The sequence below is a fragment of the Oncorhynchus clarkii genome, chromosome 5 (assembly GCF_045791955.1).
Source record: "Oncorhynchus clarkii lewisi isolate Uvic-CL-2024 chromosome 5, UVic_Ocla_1.0, whole genome shotgun sequence".
NCBI classification, from domain to species: Eukaryota; Metazoa; Chordata; class Actinopteri; order Salmoniformes; family Salmonidae; genus Oncorhynchus; species Oncorhynchus clarkii.
The window spans coordinates 63816968-63837992 of NC_092151.1; the positions used below are offsets into that span (position 1 = coordinate 63816968).

The 21025-nt window shown below is 44.2% G+C and overlaps 1 protein-coding gene across 8 annotated transcripts; it reads left to right on the plus strand.

Annotated features, from left to right (window-relative positions):
- The first annotated feature begins 494 nt into the window (after positions 1-494).
- LOC139409194 (guanine nucleotide-binding protein subunit alpha-14-like) lies at positions 495-20446 on the plus strand. 8 transcript variants are annotated; one of them, XM_071154001.1, is made up of 9 exons: positions 495-708; positions 1617-1719; positions 9097-9254; positions 11069-11253; positions 11466-11620; positions 12826-12954; positions 16360-16489; positions 16993-17149; positions 18235-20446. In XM_071154001.1, the coding sequence occupies exons 2-9, from the start codon at positions 1649-1651 to the stop codon at positions 18438-18440; spliced, it is 1191 nt and encodes a 396-aa protein (XP_071010102.1). In that variant the 5' UTR covers positions 495-708; positions 1617-1648; the 3' UTR covers positions 18441-20446. The 8 variants fall into 8 exon arrangements, with proteins under 8 accessions (XP_071010102.1, XP_071010103.1, XP_071010108.1 ...); XM_071154002.1 differs by having other exon boundaries at positions 16996-17149; XM_071154005.1 differs by lacking the exons at positions 495-708; positions 1617-1719 and adding an exon at positions 8262-8636 and having other exon boundaries at positions 9101-9254.
- Positions 20447-21025: the final 579 nt, after the last annotated feature.

Below are 21025 nucleotides of genomic sequence, written 5' to 3' on the forward strand. Positions count from 1 at the left end.
GCGTGGATTTATTTTGGCTGATTTATTTTTCAGAGTAAAGTACGTTGTTTTACTCAGTTCTGTGTCCTGCGCCTGACTCAGTTCTCACCTCTGCACAACTGACACTTGACAGCTGGGGCCGACAGATAACTAAATTAAGTACCGTGTTAATGAACAGTCCAGTAGGCATCAGCTGTGTAGCCGAGTGATCATAGGGTCCAAAAAGCAGCAATGGACGAAACAGGGAGCAACTCGGCAGGCGTCGCTACGCTAGGCGAGTGTGAGACACGGCACTCAGAGAGCTAGCAGGCTGGGGCTAGTAGCTGCGTCCTCACCAACATCAACGACGCAGAGGCCGGTTGAGAGCACATCGGCCCGAAAAACGTCAGCAGACCAGTCGTGATGGATCGGCGGGGCTTTGTGTCAACAGAAGGTCCAGGACAATTGGCAAGAGAGGTGTTGTAGTTGGTGTACTTCGTTTTCTAGCTGGGGGAATGGGCCTATCTTGAGGCTAACTGGTGCTTGCTTCTGGACAAGGGCGACAGCCACTCGATAGCAGCTAGCTAGCTGCGATGATCCGGTGTAATGGTCCAGAGCTTGCGGCAGGAATCCGGTGATGTAGTGGTGGAAAAAAGCAGTCCGATATACTCCGGGCTGATATCACGCTGTGCAGATTGGCAGATATTATCCAGGCTACCCGGGCTAAAGCAGCCGGTGTCTGTGCTAAAGGTAAAGACTGTGGCTAACAATGACTAAATAGCTAGTAGCTAATTAGCTGGCTGGCTTCTGAAGGCTAGCTTCTGATGGAGGTTCCGGTTATAAGGTTAAAAAAAACTAGCAGACCTGTACCACGTTGGGTGAGGCGGGTTGCAGGAAGGTACAGTGGGGAGAACAAGTATTTGATACACTGCCGATTTTGCAAGTTTTCCTACTTACAAAGCATATAGAGGTCTGTAATTGTTATCATAGGTACACTTCAACTGTGAGCAACGGAATCTAAAACAAAAATCCCTAAAATCACATTGTATGATTTTTAAGTAATTCATTTGTAGGTGAGATCTTGCATGGAGCCCCAGACCGAGGGTAATTTACCGTAATTTACCGTCATCTTGAACTTCTAATAATTGCGCCAACAGTTGTTGCCTTCTCACCAAGCTGCTTAATACAGGTAATGAGTGAAGAACAGGAGGGCTTCTTAAAGAAAAACTGACAGGTCTGTGAGAGTTGGAATTCTTACTGGTTGGTAGGTGATCAAATACTTATTGCATGCAATAAAATGCAAATGAATTACTTAAAAATCATACAATGTGATTTTCTGGATTTTTGTTTTAGATTCCGTCTCTCACAGTTGAATTACAGACCTCTACATGCTTTGTAAGTAGGAAAACCTGCAAAATCGGCAGTGTATCAAATACTTGTTTTCCCCACTGTATATTTAATTTGAAAATGGAAAAAGAGATTGAAATGTATACAGAAAAAAAGGGAAAAAGCTGAATATTTACACTGGACAACTGCTACGCCATCTTGGAATAATACTTGATGTAGCAATGTGCATGAATAATTGATTGATTTCAGCGTGTGTCACACACACATGTCCATTATCTTTATTTGACAACAATCCTCTTACTTTTATACAGTGTCAAATTTACCCACTGAGCTGAATGGTGAAATGGAGCAATGCAGTTGCCACTGCTTTAGGCCAATAAAGTTGAGCCAGGTGACACCATGTGGTCAATTAAGGTAGGTGCACATTTTTGGGCTCGACTTAATAAAAGCATCCTTCTATTCTAACCGACAGAGAGCGGCCTTTATTTAACTGATAGTGTCAGTTCACTGATAACCTTAAAGAGACAATCTGCATTTGCTACATCCATTTTGGGACTTTGAAATTAATGATATGTACCAATTGATTCTAGAAGAATATAACAGTATGAGCTTAGTTCATTTGTCGTAGTCCACCAGAAACCAAAATATAAGCTTGTTTTATCCCAATGTTTGTAAGCAAACATAATGTAAACAAACACTATATAGCCTCAAAACAAGGTTAAAACTATAATTTTGATATCATGGATGGTCAGTCCGTACAACCATAGCTCTGCCTATTAATTTTAAGTTGCTAAATCCCTATCCCTTGGCTTTTTTTACTGAAACAGGGGCAGGGAGGACTCTTTATTATTGTTTCGACTGCTGATTGCCGTTTTAAAGGCCCAGTGCAATCAAAAACATGATTTGCCTATGTTTTGTATATATTTCCACACTATGTGGTTGGAATAATACTGTGAAATAGTGAAAATGGCCTCCCGGGTGGCGCAGTGGTTAAGGGCGCTGTACTGCAGCGCCAGCTGTGCCATCAGAGTCCCTGGGTTCGCGCCCAGGCTCTGTCGTAACCGGCCGCGACCGGGAGGTCCATGGGGCGACGCACAATTGGCCTAGCGTCGTCCGTGTTAGGGAGGGCTTGGTCGGTAGGGATGTCCTTGTCTCATCGCGCACCAGCGACTCCTGTGGCGGGCCGGACGCAGTTCGCGCTAACCAAGGTTGCCAGGTGCACGGTGTAGCCTCCGACACATTGGTGCGGCTGGCTTCCGGGTTGGATGCGCGCTGTGTTAAGAAGCAGTACGGCTGGCTGGGTTGTGTATCGGCGGACGCATGACTTTCAACCTTCGTCTCTCCCGAGCCCGTACGGGAGTTGTAGCGATGAGACAAGACAACAATTGGATACCACGAAAAGGGTAAAATAAATAAATAAATAAATAAAAAGAAATAGTGAAAATGATGATAATGCCATTTTAGTGTAAAAGCAGTTTGAAAAGGCCGCCAAAATTTCAGCCTGTTTTTGTGGGATGGAGTTTTGGCCTACCTGATAAATTAGTTAAAAATAATAATAAACCTTGCTGCCAATAACTTTTCAATTTCCCCTTCCCCACTCAGACCACTCCCAGACAGTCTTAGCAAAATTCTTGCTTGAGAAATGTTTGTTTTCAATTAAAATGGTCAAAAGGAAACAATCACCGTAAGGTACTTAATTGTTACCCAAAATTGATTTGATATTGGAGATAAAAAATGGCCGTATTGGACTTTTAAAGAAGTAGCCTTGCCTTCCTACTACTTTCTGAAAGCATGATTTGCTGAACTATCACATACAGTGCCTTGCGAAAGTATTCGGCCCCCTTGAACTTTGCGACCTTTTGCCACATTTCAGGCTTCAAACATAAAGATATAAAACTGTATTTTTTTGTGAAGAATCAACAACAAGTGGGACACAATCATGAAGTGGAACGACATTTATTGGATATTTCAAACTTTTTTAACAAATCAAAAACTGAAAAATTGGGCGTCCCCTTTACTTTCAGTGCAGCAAACTCTCTCCAGAAGTTCAGTGAGGATCTCTGAATGATCCAATGTTGACCTAAATGACTAATGATGATAAATACAATCCACCTGTGTGTAATCAAGTCTCCGTATAAATGCACCTGCACTGTGATAGTCTCAGAGGTCCGTTAAAAGCGCAGAGAGCATCATGAAGAACAAGTAACACACCAGGCAGGTCCGAGATACTGTTGTGAAGAAGTTTAAAGCCGGATTTGGATACAAAAATATTTCCCAAGCTTTAAACATCCCAAGGAGCACTGTGCAAGCGATAATATTGAAATGGAAGGAGTATCAGACCACTGCAAATCTACCAAGACCTGGCCGTCCCTCTAAACTTTCAGCTCATACAAGGAGAAGACTGATCAGAGATGCAGCCAAGAGGCCCATGATCACTCTGGATGAACTGCAGAGATCTACAGCTGAGGTGGGAGACTCTGTCCATAGGACAACAATCAGTCGTATATTGCACAAATCTGGCCTTTATGGAAGAGTGGCAAGAAGAAAGCCATTTCTTAAAGATATCCATAAAAAGTGTTGTTTAAAGTTTGCCACAAGCCACCTGGGAGACACACCAAACATGTGGAAGAGGGTGCTCTGGTCAGATGAAACCAAAATGTAACTTTTTGGCAACAATGCAAAACGTTATGTTTGGCGTAAAAGCAACACAGCTCATCACCCTGAACACACCATCTCCACTGTCAAACATGGTGGTGGCAGCATCATCGTTTGGGCCTGCTTTTCTTCAGCAGGGACAGGGAAGATGGTTAAATTGATGGGAAGATGGATGGAGCCAAATACAGGACCATTCTGGAAGAAAACCTGATGGAGTCTGCAAAAGACCTGAGACTGGGACGGAGATTTGTCTTCCAACAAGACAATGATCCAAAACATAAAGCAAAATCTACAATGGAATGGTTCAAAAATAAACATATCCAGGTGTTAGAATGGCCAAGTCAAAGTCCAGACCTGAATCCAATCGAGAATCTGTGGAAAGAACTGAAAACTGCTGTTCACAAATGCTCTCTATCCAACCTCACTGAGCTCGAGCTGTTTTGCAAGGAGGAATGGGAAAAAAATTCAGTCTCTCGATGTGCAAAACTGAAATATCCAATAAATGTCGTTTCACTTCATGATTGTGTCCCACTTGTTGTTGATTCTTCACAAAAAAATACAGTTTTATATCTTTATGTTTGAAGCCTGAAATGTGGCAAAAGGTCGCAAAGTTCAAGGGGGCCGAATACTTTCGCAAGGCACTGTACACTCTGTAACGTATACGCTGAGAGTCAGGAAGCAGGTGCAGAAGGGGAGTTTAATAATGAGAATAAGCAGATAAACAAGAGAAGTGTACTGAATGTGAACTAAACCAGTACTGCCTGAAGACTGAGGCTACTGGGGGCTAAATAAAGGGTGAAGTAATCAAGGTAATGATGAAGTCCAGGTGTGCATAACGATGGGGAGCAGGTGTGTGTAATAATCGTTGCCAGGTGTGCGTAATGTGGGTTGCCAGGCCGGTGGTTAGTAGACTGGTGACGTCGATCGCCAGAGAGAGGGAATGCCCCGAGGGAGAGGAGCCACAAGATGACACCGGCCAGGAGGACGGCCCCGAGGGCGAGGAGTGGGCCGGTCCAGACGGAGGAGATGGAAATCCCGGACAATGTTGGGATCTAGGATGTCGACCGCCGGAACCCAAAGATGCTCCTCTGGGCCATACCCCTCCCTGTCCACCAACACCCATGACGTCGGGAGTCCAGTTGGGACCCGGCAGGGGATCCATCAATGTCCAGGGGAGGCGGAGGGGTGTCGTGGGGGACGACATCAGCAAGGGGACCGGGAACCACCGGCCTGAGGAGGGAAACTTGAAAAGAGGGTGAGATCTAGTAGATGGTGGGTAAGTTACGGCAGGGAAGCTTACCCCAGGGCAGACAGAGTGGGAGGTTCCTGGTGGAGAGCCAGACGCGATCACCAGGATGGGACACGGGGGCCTCACTGCGATGGCGGTCTGCTTTATCCTTCTGATGACAAACAGCACGCTGGAGCCTAATGTGTTCCACACCTCAAACGCACGTCGGAACCACTCGTCCACTGCAGGGGCTTCAGTCTGGCTTGGAGTCCACGGAGCCAGGGCCGGGGTATTCCGCCAGGGAAAGACCTGGGCCCACTCCCCTTGCCGGTTCTTAGGAGCCTCGCCACCTCCTGGTTGGTCCTCCCCACCTGCCCATTGAACTGAGGCCGGTACTTGGATGTGATGCTGACCATGGCCCCCAGCTTCTCCATAAAGGCTGTCCAGACACGCAACGTGAAGTGGGTACCATGGTCAGAAACAATGTCCTCCAGAAGACCTGCTGGAATAGTACCTCAGCGACCTGGAGAGCGGTAGGTAGACCAGAGAGAGGGATAAAACGGCAGGATTTAGAGAATCTGTCAACAACGACCATAATAGTGGTAAAACAATCAGAAAGGGGGAGATCATTAACAAAGTCTATGGACAGATGTGATCCGTAATGTCCGGGGTGTAGTGGAGGAAGGAGTCAGACGCAGGAGACAGAGAGTTCAGAGTAGGCACGTCTTTAATACACCCACCAGGTGAAAAAGCAGACGCCACTCAACACAAATACCCCAAACCACAGGGGAACTAAACCGTATCCAAAAACAGCTCACGTACACGAAACAGCCGTGGCACACGTGTGCACAACAAGTACACATAGAACAATCCCGCACACCCAGCAGGCGGGCCGGCTGGCTAATAAAGCCCAACTAATAACCTAATTAACAACAGGTGTAACCAATAAACAGACAAGGAGGGGGAGGAAAAAAATCAGTGACTGCTAGTAGGCCGGTGACGACGACCGCCGAGCGCCACCCGAACGGGAAGGGGAGCCACCTTCGGTAGGAGTCATGACAGATCAAGGCCTCTGAGGCACGGGAAGGGGAAATAGTTTCCCTGCTGGAGCGTGCCGGGGAGATTTGGATTGGATACATACGGTGCATGAGTTGACAGTGGGCCACCAGTATTTATTGGAGAGGGATGATGGTACGGATGATACCTGGGTGTCCAGCGACGAGGGAAGTGTGTGCCCACATCTACATCCCAACACACGGGGCCAACGATTCGGGAGGACAGATTGATAGGCTGGAGGGCACTCACAGAACTTTCCACCAACGTGGAACCAAAGTGTGCGGGAAAGCAAGTTCTCCGGCATCCTTGTCCCCAGGTGGTGATTCTCATCCTCAACCAGGATATGATGGGGTTATGAAGTTGGAGCCACGGGAGGCCGAGCATGACTTTGTGTACAGGTGTGGTGGTGATAAGGAAGGGAAGGCTTTCCTGGTACATGGGTCCCACGATGAGGGTGAGTGGTGCTGTGATGTGCGTAATTGTGCCGGATCCTAATGGTCGCATGTCCAGAGCCTGGACAGGAAAAGGAGAGGAGAGCGGGTATGAAGTTATGTTCAGGGAGGAGGCGGGCCTGGTCGATGAAGTTCCCAGCAGCACCGGAATCCACTAGAGCTGTAGAGACAACATTTGAAGGACAGCCAGTCAGTGAAATGGGAACCAGCAAGGGTTTGATGGACAACGATGGTAATGGAATACTCATGCCTACCCTGGGAGACGGAAGGTGTGCATAATGTGGGTTGCCAGGACCGGTTGCTCTATTAGGTTGAGGTCTGGGGACTGTGCAGGCCACTTAAGTAAACTGAACTCATGTTCCAGGTGATGTTTTTCCAATCTTCAATTGTCCAGTGTTGGTGATCGCATGCCCACTGGAGCCGCTTCTTCTTGTTTTTAGCTGATTGGAACCCGGAGTGGAACCCGGTGTGATCGTCTGCTGCAATAGCCCACCCGTGACAAGGAACGACGAGTTGTGCATTCTAGATGCCGTTCTGCACACCACTGTTGTATGCGCCATTACTTGCCTGTTTGAGGCCCGCCTGTTAGCTTGCACAATTCTTGCCATTCTCCTTTGACCTCTCTCATCAACTAGCTGTATTTGCCCAAAGGAATTTTGCCTATTCAAACGTTCAATCGAACAGTAACTGAATGCCTCAATACCTGTCTGCCTGCTTTGTATAGCAAGCCACGGCCACGTGGCTCACTGTCTGTAGTAGAGATCCATTTTCATGAATGGGGTGTACCCAATAACCTGTCCGGTGAGTGTATGTTCAAACAGTATTACATTTGAAATAAAAATGCTAATATCCGTTTAAAATCCATGAATGCATGGATATACAATAGCAACATAGATTGCAGATAGAGGCAGGTGCAAAATCCATGAAATTGAAATAACAGATTACAATTGTTCTGTGATAAATCCTTTATAATGCCTTGTTTTATGAGAAATATTGGCTACCTCATTCCATTTTCCACAGATAGGGAGGATAGATTGGGTAGCTCCCCTGGGCCGTAGCTCATACTGCCTGAGCTGAGTTCCCTCTTGAGTTGCTTCTTCCGTGCACTCTTCCCTGCCTTTTGGGTTATCACAATTGGCACCTAATTTCTTGTATTTGGCAGGAAGAAGGGGACTTTCCTGTTACCGTCAGTCCCCACCCCCTCACCATATCTCTCTTACTCCCCCTCCCTTTCTCAGCAGTGGCTCACCTCACCTTGTTCCCATGGCAATGTGGCGCTCAGGCAATCCTAATATCTGAGACCTAGTGAAGAGTGCATGAAATCCCTGTGTAAAACCGGTTCTGCCTGCTGAGACAAAAGATTGACATACAGAATGCTGGCGGGAGAGGAGTGACAAATAACCTACCTGTTATGCCATTCATCTCACACCAAAAACACTTTTAGAATGATTCATCTATGTCTATTGACACTTGTGAGTTATGAAATATTCGTTTGGTATAGCAAAAATATGAGTAACTTACTCCACAAGTCTGAAAGGATGTTTATACATCCCTGACAGATGAGGAAGGGGCTTTTTCCATTCACTTCATACATTTAACATTCTCATGGGACTGTGGCAGACTGAGTGAGGGATGAACCTCAGTCGAAACTTTATCTGCAGTGAGGTAGTCCATGTCACTCAAGGCGCATTCCATTGACTGAGAGGTGTTTTCACCAAGCTACATACCCTGCATATTCTACCGAACACGTACTGTAGTAGACTTAAACAAGGATCTGCTTATGTTTGAGACAAACTGTTATTGAAACTGGGAAATACTCTGCTGTGCTTCAACGAAACCTTCATACAGTTAAACAAAATATTATAGGAACACGGGGAGAATGGATCACGCGCAACGAAAGTCTGATGTATTTGCTTTACAAGAGGTGTGACACATTGAAGGTAAATCTTTTTGATAAAACTATATACTAACTATTTGTTTTTAATAACTTCTTTGTTTGTTCGTGACCGGAATTTTCATGGTTTTCTGGCAGAAAAGTCCCCTAATTATGATTTAATTACCATTCATTAATTACCATTCATTAAAAAAAAGGCTATCAAAAAGTCGAGTAAAATGATTATGTCAGCCATTTGTGTTTTTGACACTAATTTGTCTTTCAATGATATAAATAACCAGTAAAATGTGTCGGTGCAATTATTGGACATTATACAATGATCCCGTTTTTGATTCTGAAAAAAAAATACACACTGCTCAGGAAATGTATTTAGTGCTTTGTCTGACAACATCAAAATACCTACTTTTAAAACATAGGCTAATTCTAAAAAAAACTTTCTGAGAATTACAGTATTGCTAAGCATGAGATGTATATTATACTAATTTATAAACAATTCTACCTATGAGTGAGTTCGACATGGCATGCTGGAAATGGTGCCGTCGGACCTGGGTTTGTTGCCTGGACGATGAAGAGAGGAGGAGCATTGCTATTGACAAGGAGATTCAGAAGATTCTCCGACAGCAGAAGAACAGAGAACGCAAAGAAATCAAAGTTCTTTTACTCGGTCAGTAGCTCCATCTTCTGTCTCCCGACTTTAAATGCACTAGGCTATGTTTATTATAGCCTACACACATTTAGTTTTTTCTTCCTTCACTCTTGGGTTTATTAACTTATTTTTATTCAATAGCAACAGACAAAAATCCATATGGAATATAAGCCAGCTGAAAGTGTCCAGAATCGGCAATGACTGACTTTTCACCCATTTTAAACCAACAATGAGAACAACAAGATGATGTATTCAACAACAAAAAAAAACAAATATCTTTGAGAAAGACGCAAAGCCAAAAACGAACATTCATATTTTTAGAAAGATGCAATGACATTTATTATTTCAGGACACCTGGACTGGGAGTGTAAAATAAATGTAGCAGGTGAGGAATGCAGGAGGTATACACCTCTCTAAGTCTAGGGCCTATTTTCTGCCATTACTAAGGAAAGTCAAATATGTTAAGCATGTGTTGACATGTTAACATTTGAAGAATGAGATAGATGGTGTCCTGAAATTCTGTACAAAATAGCCTACTCTGTCAAATAAAAACGCAATAATTTGACGAAAGGGAAATAAAAGGGGGTATGAGGCACAATAAGAGGCCCTCTGGTCTAAAAAAAAGATCTGAATGCGCCAGGGCAGTGATTGGGGGCATTGCACTATGTATTGTGCCGTCTTTCGAATGGGACATTAAACGGGTGACCTGACGCTCTGTGGTTCCATAGAACTTATCGTAAGAGTAGGGGTGTTTACCCCGGTGTCCTGGATAAATTCCCAGTCTGGACCTCACAAGCGGGGAGCCCAGCCAACAGCGAGTTGCAGTAGTCCAGACAGGAGATGACAAGAGCCTGCATTAGGACCTGCACTGCTTCCTGTGTGAGGGAGGGTCATACCTTACGGATGTTGTAGAGCATGGACCTGCAGGAGCGAGTCACTGCTTTGATGTTTGCAGAGTATAACAGGGTGTTGTCAAGGGTCACGCCGAGGTTCTTTGCACTCTGGGAGGGCGACACTGTGGAGTTGCCAACCGTGATGGAGAGGTCTTTGAGCGGGCAGGCCTTCCCGTGGGAGGAGGGCAGCTCTGAGGTTGAGCTTGAGGTGAATGAGTGATTGTATTTATTAGACAGTTTGTAAAATCCAAACATAAGGGCGCTCCAGCAGGTGACACCTCCACATACAATTTAAGAAAATCATCAAGGATAACACAATAAAGATGAACAGATTATTTCCATTGTGGTGGTGGGCTGACATCCAAGCTGAGATATCTGCCAGACACGCAGAGATGTGTGTCACCACCTGGGTGTCAGAAGGGGGAAGCAGAAAAATAGTTGAGTGTCATCTGCATAGCAATGATAGGAGAGACCATGTGAGGATATGATAGAGCCGAGTGACTTGTTGTATAGAGAGAAGAGGAGAGGGCCTAGAACCGAGCCCTAGATGCAGGACAGGACAAGTCAAATGTGTGTAATAACTGTGTCATAACCAATTAATTACAGTAAACTATCATCCTGACTTGATGGTGGCCTACATCTGTCAAACCTGTCAACTTCCTGAAAGTTTTACTTTAAGGTTAACTATGCATTCCTCTGAGGTTTTTACCTGAGGACTGTATCCTCTCATAGTAGGTTTGTCACTAGGCAGATGGCTGGTAACACTTGAAAGCATGTGTGAGGTTTTGATGAGTTGCCGAATGCTCATTGTGTAATGATGTCTCTGACTCTTCAGCGGATCAACACGTATTGTAACATTGCATTGTTTAATAAAAAATGTAAAACATCCTTAGAGAAGTGTTCTCCTCTCTGACTCTCCTCTGGGCTATGTGTCCTCAGGCACAGGGGAGAGTGGGAAAACCACCTTCATCCGACAGATGAGGATCATCCATGGAAGTGGCTTCTCTGAGGAGGAAAGACAGGACTTTGCCAAGCTCATCTACCAGAACATCTTCACGGCTGTGAAAGCTATGACCCGGGCTATGATCACCCTCAGACTGCCCTATGCCTACCCAGAGAATGAGGTTAGGGTCTGGTGGCATACCATACATACTGTTCAATCAAACTGACCTTTAACCATTAGTGAAAGGCAACCTCTGTAGCATCTATTTACCAAAACAAAACACATTATACACATGTGGTTTCTGTGTTTTTGATTGGAGGCTTTCACAGATTTTTCTTTGACGCCTGTGGATCAGACATTAGAACCAATTAAAGCCCCTCCTTCTGCCTTCAGATGTATGCCAGGTGGGTGCAGGATGTGGACACAGTGCAGGTCATCCAGCTGGACCGTGGCTTTGTGGACGCTATCCGCCATCTATGGGCCGACCCAGGCCTCCGGGTCTGCTACAGCCGCCGCAGCGAGTATCAGTTGCTGGACTCCACAGAGTAGTGAGTACCACCAGTCTCTCTCTCTCTATCGCTCTCTGTCTTTATCTCTATATCTCTATCTCTCTCGCTCTCTGTCTTTATCTCTATCTCTCTCTCTCTCTTGCTCTCTGTCTATCTCTGTCTCTCTCTCTCTATCGCTCTCTGTCTTTATCTCTATCTCTCTCTCGCTCTCTGTCTTTATCTCTATCTCTCTCTCTGTCTATCTCTGTCTCTCTCCATCTCTGTCTCCATGGAACATATTTATTAAGCATTTGCCCCAAGTAAAATATTTGCAAAGTTTTTTCAGTAGATGTTCATTAGATGTTTTTTGCTTCCTTGGTAAAATGTAAGTATGTAAATATAAAATGTTATACTTGAATAATCAAAAACAATTAAATATAAATGTTGTTTCATTCACAACACTTTGTCCCCATTGTACAGCACTGTACATTGTACACTGTCCTTATCAACTGCAAAATCCATGATGTCCATTGGAGGGGGCTAGTTCACAAATAAATACACATCAAGATCTCAGCCATGTTGAAGCCACAAAACCACCATCTTATCAGGCACCATTCATTTGATTTCATGTTATAAAATACACAGCCACAATGAGGATCGTTTCCCACTTTCCACCCATTCTTGAAAGCTATCCGATAGTAAAGTTTAGTTTCCTTTTAGAATGAATTTACTAATAAAGTTCAAATGTAATACATTTCTACAAAGTCAACAAGTTGACATCAGAGTAGCTAATGCGTCACATTACAGAAAATGAATGGAAACGACTCATCTCAATCACTGCAATACTGTTGGACTGCTATGTGTTCCTCCCGTATCTGTCCATACCTGTCTCGCCCGTGTGTCCTCTCTCTCCTTCTCTCTGCACTCTCAGTATTTACTCAGCTGGCTCTGCGTCAGTATAATAAGAAACATGCACATAGTCAGTCAACATCCAATTAATGACAAGGTGTATCAACAAAAGCCTTGAAAACAATAATCCCAACACAGTGGTAAAGACTCCTTTCCCTTTGTCTAATTTCCCAGCTCAATTCATTCTGCAAAACTACATTTGTGTTGATTGTTGTTGCATACCGTTCATATTACATGTATCATGTAAAGAACATGATAGATAGAATTAACTTGCTACTGCCATTACCACGGGCAATTTAATTATTTCACATTTTTAACATGCTCTCTCTTTCTTTCTGTTTTTCTGTCCTTTTCAGTTACATGACCAATCTGGACCGCATATCTGCCCCAGACTACATCCCCACTGCTCAGGACGTGCTGCGGGTACGATTCCCCACCACTGGCATCCATGACTACTCCTTCACCGTAAAGACCATCACACTCAGGTGGCCACACTCTCACTCATATCACTCACCCAGGACTCATAATCTCAAGGGAACTAATAGAACAGCATTGCTGCTGATGAAATTCTGGACTACATAGAGTTGGGAAATTTAGACAAAAAGTCATATCACTATATATTGACCCATTTGGCTTAATAATGACAAATCCACAATATTTACAGTGCATTTGGAAGGTATTCAGACCCTTTGACTTTGTCCACGTTTTGTTACTGTAACGGTTGTCTGTGGTGGAAGAAGGTGAGGACCAATGCGCAGCGTGGTAAGTCTTCATATTCTTTAATAGAACTCAGAACACTAAAATACAAAACCAACAAAATGAAACCGAAACAGTTCTGTCTGGTACAGATACGAAACAGAAAATAGAACATAGACTGCCCAACCAACTCACCTGACCATACTAAAACAAAGACATCAAAGGAACTAAGGTCAGAACGTGACAGTTATGTTATCCTTTTTCTAAAAATGGATTCAATAGTTTTTTTCCCTCATCAAGCTACACAAAATACGACAAAGACAAAGCAAAACCAGGTTTTTAGAAATGTTTGCAAATGTATTAAAAATACACATTTTAAATTTCACACTTACATAAGTATTCAGACCCTTTACTCAGTACTTTGTTGAAGCACCTTTGTCAGCGATTACATCCTCGAGTCTTCTTGGGTATGATGCTACAAGCTTGCCACACCTATATTTGGGGAGTTCTTCTCTGCAGATCCTCTCAAGCTTTGACAGGTTGGATGGGGAGTGTCGCTGCACAGCTATTTTCAGGCCTCTCCAGTGATGTTCAATCGGGTTTAAGTCCGGGCTCTGGCTGGGCCACTCAAAGACATTCAGAGACTTGTCCTGAAGCCCCTCCTGCGTTGTCTTGGCTGTATGCTTAGGGTCGTTGTTGTATTGGAGGGTGAACCTTCACCCAGTCTGAGCTCCTGAGCCCTCTGGAGCAGATTTTCATCAAGGATCTCTCTGCACTTTGCTGCGCTCATCTTTCCCTCGACACTGACTAGTCTCCCTGCCGCTGAAAAACATCCTCACAGCATGATGCTGCCACCACCATGCTTCACCGTAGGGTTGGTGCCAGGTTTCCTCCAGACGTGACGCTTGGCATTCAGGTCAAATAGTTCACTTCTGGTTTCATCAGACCAGATAATCAGCCTAGCTGGCTGTCATGTGCCTTTTACTGAGGAGTGGCTTCCGTCTGGCCACTCTACCATAAAGGCCTGATTGGTGGAGTGCTGCAGAGATGGTTGTCCTTCTGGAAGGTTCCCCCATCTCCACAGAGAAACTCTGGAGCACTGTCAGAGTGACCATCGGGTTCTTTGTCACCTCCCTGACCAAGGCCTTTCCCCCCCAATTGCTCAGTTTGGCCGGGCGGCCAGCTCTGGAAGAGTCTTGGTGGCTCCAAACTTCTTCCATTTAAGAAAGAGGGAGGTCACTGTGTTCTTGGGGATCTTCAATGCTGGAAACATTTTTTGGTACCGTTCCCCAGATCTGTTCCTTGACACAATCCTGTCTCGGAGCTCTACGGACAATACCTTCAACCTCATGGCTTGGTTTTTGCTCTGACATGTACTGTCAACTGTGGGACCTTGTGTAGACAGGTTTGTGCCTTTCCAAATCATGTCCAATCAATTTAATTTACCACAGCTGGACTCCAATCAAGTTGTAGAAACATCTCAAGGATGATCAATAGAAACAGGTTGCACCTGAGCTCAATTTCGAGTCTCAGAGCAAAGGGTCTGAATTCAAATGCACTGTATATATATATATATTTTTTTTAATGCACAGTTACTTTCCATTAGTGGCAGGGCTCTAGACTTACTTCTTCCAGTGCCATTAAGAAGTAAGAAAATAAAGAAGTTTGATATTTTATCTAACATGTTAAGGGAATTCATGGTTGATATTCTGTGCAACATGTCAAAATAGCATCCAGAATGATGCATTTTTGTGCATATTGGCCTTTAGGCTATAGCCTATTCTACATAAATAACCTGAGGAAGTGGAAACTCAAACACCTTAGCTAAATAACTAAATCTGAATATGATATTTTTATTAGATAGTCATGTAATTGATTAAGCTTTTATAGGCTACTTGATCTATTCAATACCGCAAATGCAACATACTCCGTTTGTAAAGTGCTATAATTTCCTCAATATTGAGAGTTGAGAAATAATTGTTATACTCACAGAAAGCGGTGTTTCCCCTCTAGTCAACTACATTTACTGTAGTTGTTTTAAAAACGTTTGTTTTCCCCCGCAACTACATTGAAATGTTGCTCAACAGTCGTGTATCCATGTGCTTGTCAGAATGCATCTCTCTCTTCACTCTGTGAGCAAAGGTGGGAGTAGAGCTGAGAGCCAGCATCGGCAGATAGGAATAGGGCAGATACTGTCATTGCAGAAAGCAGATTCATGTACATTACTGTTGACCAAATAATGGTTTTGAGAACCCAAAAATCTGCAGGAACATTGTATAGCCTCATCACAAAAATTACCACATTAGCAAAATTGCTTCAGTAAGAGGAGTGTCAGTGTCGGTGACGGTCATTTTTCAGTTTATCGTCCCAACTCTAGGAGTAGACTATAGGCTTTCTTTCAGTTTATCGTCCCAACTCTAGGAGTAGACTGTAGGCTTTCTTTCAGTTTATCGTCCCAACTCTAGGAGTAGACTGTAGGCTTTCTTTCAGTTTATCGTCCCAACTCTAGGAGTAGACTGTAGGCTTTCTTTCAGTTTATCGTCCCAACTCTAGGAGTAGACTGTAGGCTTTCTTTCAGAGATATTGTCTGACTCGACCCTTGGCTGCTTTGGACACGGTGTAATTACAATCACATACAAACATGTCCATGCAATTGTTTCTTAAGAGACCTTTGTATTATTAACATGAAAGTTCCAGCAATGTTCAGGTGTGGCGTTTTTCTCCTCCTCTGTTGTGAAAGGTTGGACTGTAATTTGTCTCTGTAATCAGGCAGGCAGGATACAGTGGGATAGAAATGGTGAGGTATCAATTCCGGCCTTTTTTAGAGCTCATTTGCATGGAGACTTGGAAACTGAACCAGGTTTGATGTGTGACAGCAGGAGAGAGAAGAGAGGAGTCTGTGTTTACACTGGAGGATATGACAGCCTCTCTCATAGTGTTAGCTACACCTCCATAGAGTACAGACACTCCTGCAGCAACGGTCCCTGGTCCGGAGCCTGCAGCTCATTAACAACTCTGACCAGCTGCCTCACCAAGACAAGGCCCCTGCCATGCGTGGCATCACAAACACCTTATTGATTAAAGGGCAAAACAGTGTGTGTGTGTGTGCGTGTGTGTGTGCGTGTGTGCGTGCGTGCGTGCGTGCTAAAAGATGCTCTAACGTGTTTTATCATTTTCTCTCTCTCTCCGGGTAGGATTGTGGATGTGGGTGGACAGAAGTCAGAGAGGAGAAAGTGGATCCATTGTTTTCAGGATGTGACGTCCCTCATTTTCCTGGCTTCCCTCAGCGAGTACGACCAGGTCCTGGAGGAGAGAGAGACTGATGTGAGCGTCTGTCTATCTGTCGGGCTGGCTGGCTTGTGTGTCTGGTTGTCTGTCTGGCTGGCTGGCTGGCTGGCTTGTCTGTCTGGCCTGTCTGTCTTGCTTGTCTGTCTTTCTGTCTGTCTGTCTTTCAGTCAGTCAAGTCAGTCAAACAGTCAGTCAGTCTATCTGTTTGTCCTCTGTGTCGTCCTTGGCCTTCAATGTAAGTCAAGATTCTCTCCAGAGTTTTTTTCTGGCCATTGCCAACAGGTCTTACTGTTGCCTATCAAAACCTGCTGCCTTACCGCAATCTCTTCAACCCTCCCTCCTGACCAAGGCTCACTAAGCCGCTTATCTTTCCTGGACACTTTTTAGTCTCCCTCTGAATTCATTAACCTCCATTGTGACCCTGTCCCCATCTCTCCCTTTTCTCCCCTCTCCTCTTACCCTTCACTCCCTCTCCCCATTCTCTCCCCCTCTCCCTCCCCTCTCCCTCCCCTCTCCCCCTCATCCCCACTCCCCCCCAGCAGAAGCGTATGGATGAGAGCTTGGCTTTGTTCTACACCACCATCCACTCCCCCTGGTTCCTCAACACCTCCATCATCCTCTTTCTCAACAAGACAGATATCCTGGCTGACAAGATCCAGGCATCCGACCTGCAGAAGTACTTCCCAGGGTTCACAGGTAGCTCTACACACACACACACACACACACACACACACACACACACACACACACACACACACACACACACACACACACTCACAAACACTCTCACACATACACACTCACAAACACTCTCGCTCACATCACATCACACACTCACAAACACTCACACACACACACACACACACACACACACACACACACACACACTCTTACAAACACACTCTCTCACACACACACACACACACACACACACACACACACACACACACACACATCCCATCACATTAAGCTGGTAGATAATAAGCCGTGTGATGATGGATGTAAACCTATCGAGCCACATCCTTTGGTGTTTCATTTTTCTTTCTCAAATCATTAGAGATGTAGCTAACTGTTGCTTCCGGTTGGAATAACAAAGACCTCATTTTAGAAAGTAATTTCAAACCTAGTGAGGTTTCCATTTCTTAGGGTGAGTTCTCACATGAATACATAACCATGCTGGCTATAGCAAAACCATAATGTTTTTTGAGTACCATTTATTCTTGTTTCAGCAAACGTTGAATGTGTGATTGATTTCATGTTACTTCCAGGTGTATGGCGTGGGTACATAGTTTACTAACAATGTGCCTTCACTGATGTGGAAGGAAGGTAGCAGAGCCTCTCTAGAGCTTCCCCACCTACCTACACATCAGCTCCGCGCACCCTGTCTCCCCCGGCCTGTTGCTCATGGCAACCATAAATACCCTGCTCTTTGCATCACTAAGCTATCACTCCAGGCATCTGTGGTGGGGGGTTGGGGAGACATTGTTCTTTCCTTCATAAAGTCTGAAATGATTAGTATAGATTCATTCATATTGGCCGTTAGATGTACAGTTGCCATTTAAACGTTTTGCTAAATGGTAACATTGTGTGATGGCTGCAATACTACTTGAAAATTATTCAATATGTTTTGCTTGTAATTTTTGTTTCTAATGGCCTCCCATTTTTCTCTACCATATTCTCATATCTCCTGACCTCTTCTCTCCCTTCTCTCACTCTCCTCCTTTGCTGTGGTTGTCTCCATCTCTTTCCTGTCCCTTGTCCTCCTCACCCCACACATGAAGGAAAGCGACGTGACGCTCAGGATGCTATGAAGTACATCCAGAAGATGTATGAGCAGCAGGCTCACAGCCGGGACAAGAAGGAAGATAGCAAGACGCTGTACCCCCACTTCACCTGCGCCACCGACACCAACAACATCCGCAAAGTGTTCAGTGACGTCAAGGACACGGTGCTCCTCAAGTCTCTCATGGAGTTTGGGGTGATCTGAGGGCCTGGGGACCCGCCTACCTATGGGGCCACACTCAACCAACAACCACTCAGGGCAGAAGAGGCTCTCTCTCCGTCCCTCCCTTGCTCAGTTTTCTCCTCTCTCTCAATCTCAGCTCCAGTGGGGATGCTCTCGGGCCAAACCTTCTTATTGCAGGAAGGAATCTCTACCTGGAGAGCAGAACAGAATGGAGGGACTCCTATGACTCCTGTATCACTAACCTGTTTTACACACACACACACACACACACACACACTCTGGTTGTTATTTTATAATGTTGTGTGTAAGGGCGTGGAGATGTAGTGGCTCTACTAGTGGTTGAAACTGGACTAGAGATGTCATGAAGTGCTGTGTCTCCATTATGTGAGTGATGACTTTAGCTGGTGGAGATGAGAACTCTTTATCCCTACCACAACCCTGTTGATAGAAAATGCCTCTAGAGATCACTACAAAAGATTAAACTCTATCTGTGTGTTGAATTAACACTACTGTACACATGCGTTGTAGCCATTACATAACCAGTTCACACCTATGAGAAGTAGCCACCAATGAAGGCTTGTGTCACATTTTGTGTTTGGTTGGTCTTTTAATTGGTTTGCTTGGTTGACACCTGTATATGTTGTCGCTGGGTCTCAGGTGTGAGATGTGAGATGTGATGCAGGCGAGAAATGTGGGATTTGAGGCGTTTACTACAGCTGTGATCGATAAGGTGTCAGAAATCACTTGATGTCATAACGGGTTCCCCTGATACAGTGTGTTATGGAATGCAATGCTGTACTGTACACTGTTAGGATTCTTGGTTTGGTTTTTGGTGGATACTTTTGTTTAGTCTCTTCCCCTAATGTGCCTGCCTTACGACCAGTCACTGCTATACAGTGACCTGCTATACATTGAGTTCATATGGGAACAACAACGCCGGTGAATGTATACATTAACCAACAAATGAGAGTGCTTAAGAGCAGCAGCCAAGTACAGGGTTATTACTAGCTGGCAGGCATGCTGATGTTAAAGCTGAAATGTAATAAAAGATCTCATTAAATTCCTAGGACCCTGTTAGGACTGCTATTAGGTGGCTCAGAGAGGCCGGTTAAAAGGAACGCCTGGCATCGCGGGTGGTTCAAGTCTTGCCACTGTCTGATAGCTCTAAAAATCAACATGCAGTTATGATGTGAATGGTTGTAGGCTTTAGGCTACAGTAGGGCTTTGATTTGAGCAGTGGAGTTGTTTGTGCTTCGCTGCAGAGTGGCATGAAAGGTTACACAGCAAACAAGGATTTAATCATTGTGTCAAGACTATAAACAACAACTCATTATTCATAGTTGGCTTGCCCTTTTACTCTGGTCCCCTATCAATATTTATGTTCAGTCAATATTTAGTTTAGCAGGTTCAGGCTGTGCTCAACTTGTTTCATGTTCAGTAGCATTTTATATTAGATTCTATATTGGTGTAATTTAAGCAATATGGCCTCTATAAATATGAGTGAGTGGAGCAGGATGGAGTCTGTCAGATAATACAGGCGATAATACTTTTGACCTGTGTGCGTCACTAAAGCAGAGGATGAGTGTGTCAGTGGAAAAGGACTTCAAAGTCAGATTAAAACCTCTTCCATTAAATTGAAGTCAGTAATAACAAATTGCAGGCATGGATCATACAATATGCATCGAATTTATTCAGGTTTGAGAAGATTGCTTTGCTGCAGTGTGAAGAATGTGTTGTTGTTTTTTACTCAAAAACATTTTTGGTAAAGGACTTGGGTCTGAATGTGCATCTAAATGTATAGCTATATTTCCTTGTAGAACTGAACATAGGCTCTGATGAATTATTAATTGTATTCAGCTTATTTTGTTATATTAGACCACCTCATTAACAGCTAGTGTGACAGGAGGTGATGCACTGTATATATTACAGACTAACATTGGGAGAACTCTTATTTGGTGCAAATATTTTGTATAGATTTGGGAAGAAATTGGGGAAATATTTTCTAATTAAAGTTGTGTTTTGAAAAAGATTCTGTTTATGTTGTGTGTTTATGTTTTTTTTCAGGCTATGGTACTCATTGGAAATATACACTTGTGTAAACATGTGTAGTGCTGCATAGCTTGTCTTGTTGATATACTCTAGCTTCCTGTCTCTCAGCACTCCAAGGAAGAGTGGCTTAGCTTGCCTTGTTTGACTGCTGTTTTCATCCTCTGTTCTTCAAATAGTCATATAGGATCTTTAACCTGCTGCTTATCATTTCAATAAACCCCTGTGTGTGCTTAAAGAGAACCAGAGAACCTGTAAAGACAGGAGTGTGGGTCAACAAACAGACAGTTGACTTTGGCAAAAGAACTCAGGACCTCAGCCATGAAAGCCAGCTTGTTAGTAGATTTCATGAAGGAGGAAATTAGCACCTGTTTTTATATATTTTACGGCACACACTGATTGTTGACTTCTTCATACCGTAACCGTATCTTATGTTCTTCAATGTCCCATTGTTATTATCTGCTTCTCTCGATGGTTGCTTACGTACTGCAATAGTGCAAGTCTGCCACCAAAACAAAAAGTCACCACGGGTGGAAAATCTTATGACTACTTATGTAACG

Excerpts from the sequence above, each read along its gene's own strand:
- LOC139409194 (XM_071154001.1), top strand. The coding sequence starts at position 1,649 with ATGGAGCAATGCAGTTGCCACTGCTTTAGGCCAATAAAGTTGAGCCAG. Across the intron at positions 1,720-9,096 it reads ACACCATGTGGTCAATTAAG|TGAGTTCGACATGGCATGCT; the intron begins GTAGGTGCACAT and ends TCTACCTATGAG. Across the intron at positions 17,150-18,234 it reads GTACTTCCCAGGGTTCACAG|GAAAGCGACGTGACGCTCAG; the intron begins GTAGCTCTACAC and ends CCACACATGAAG.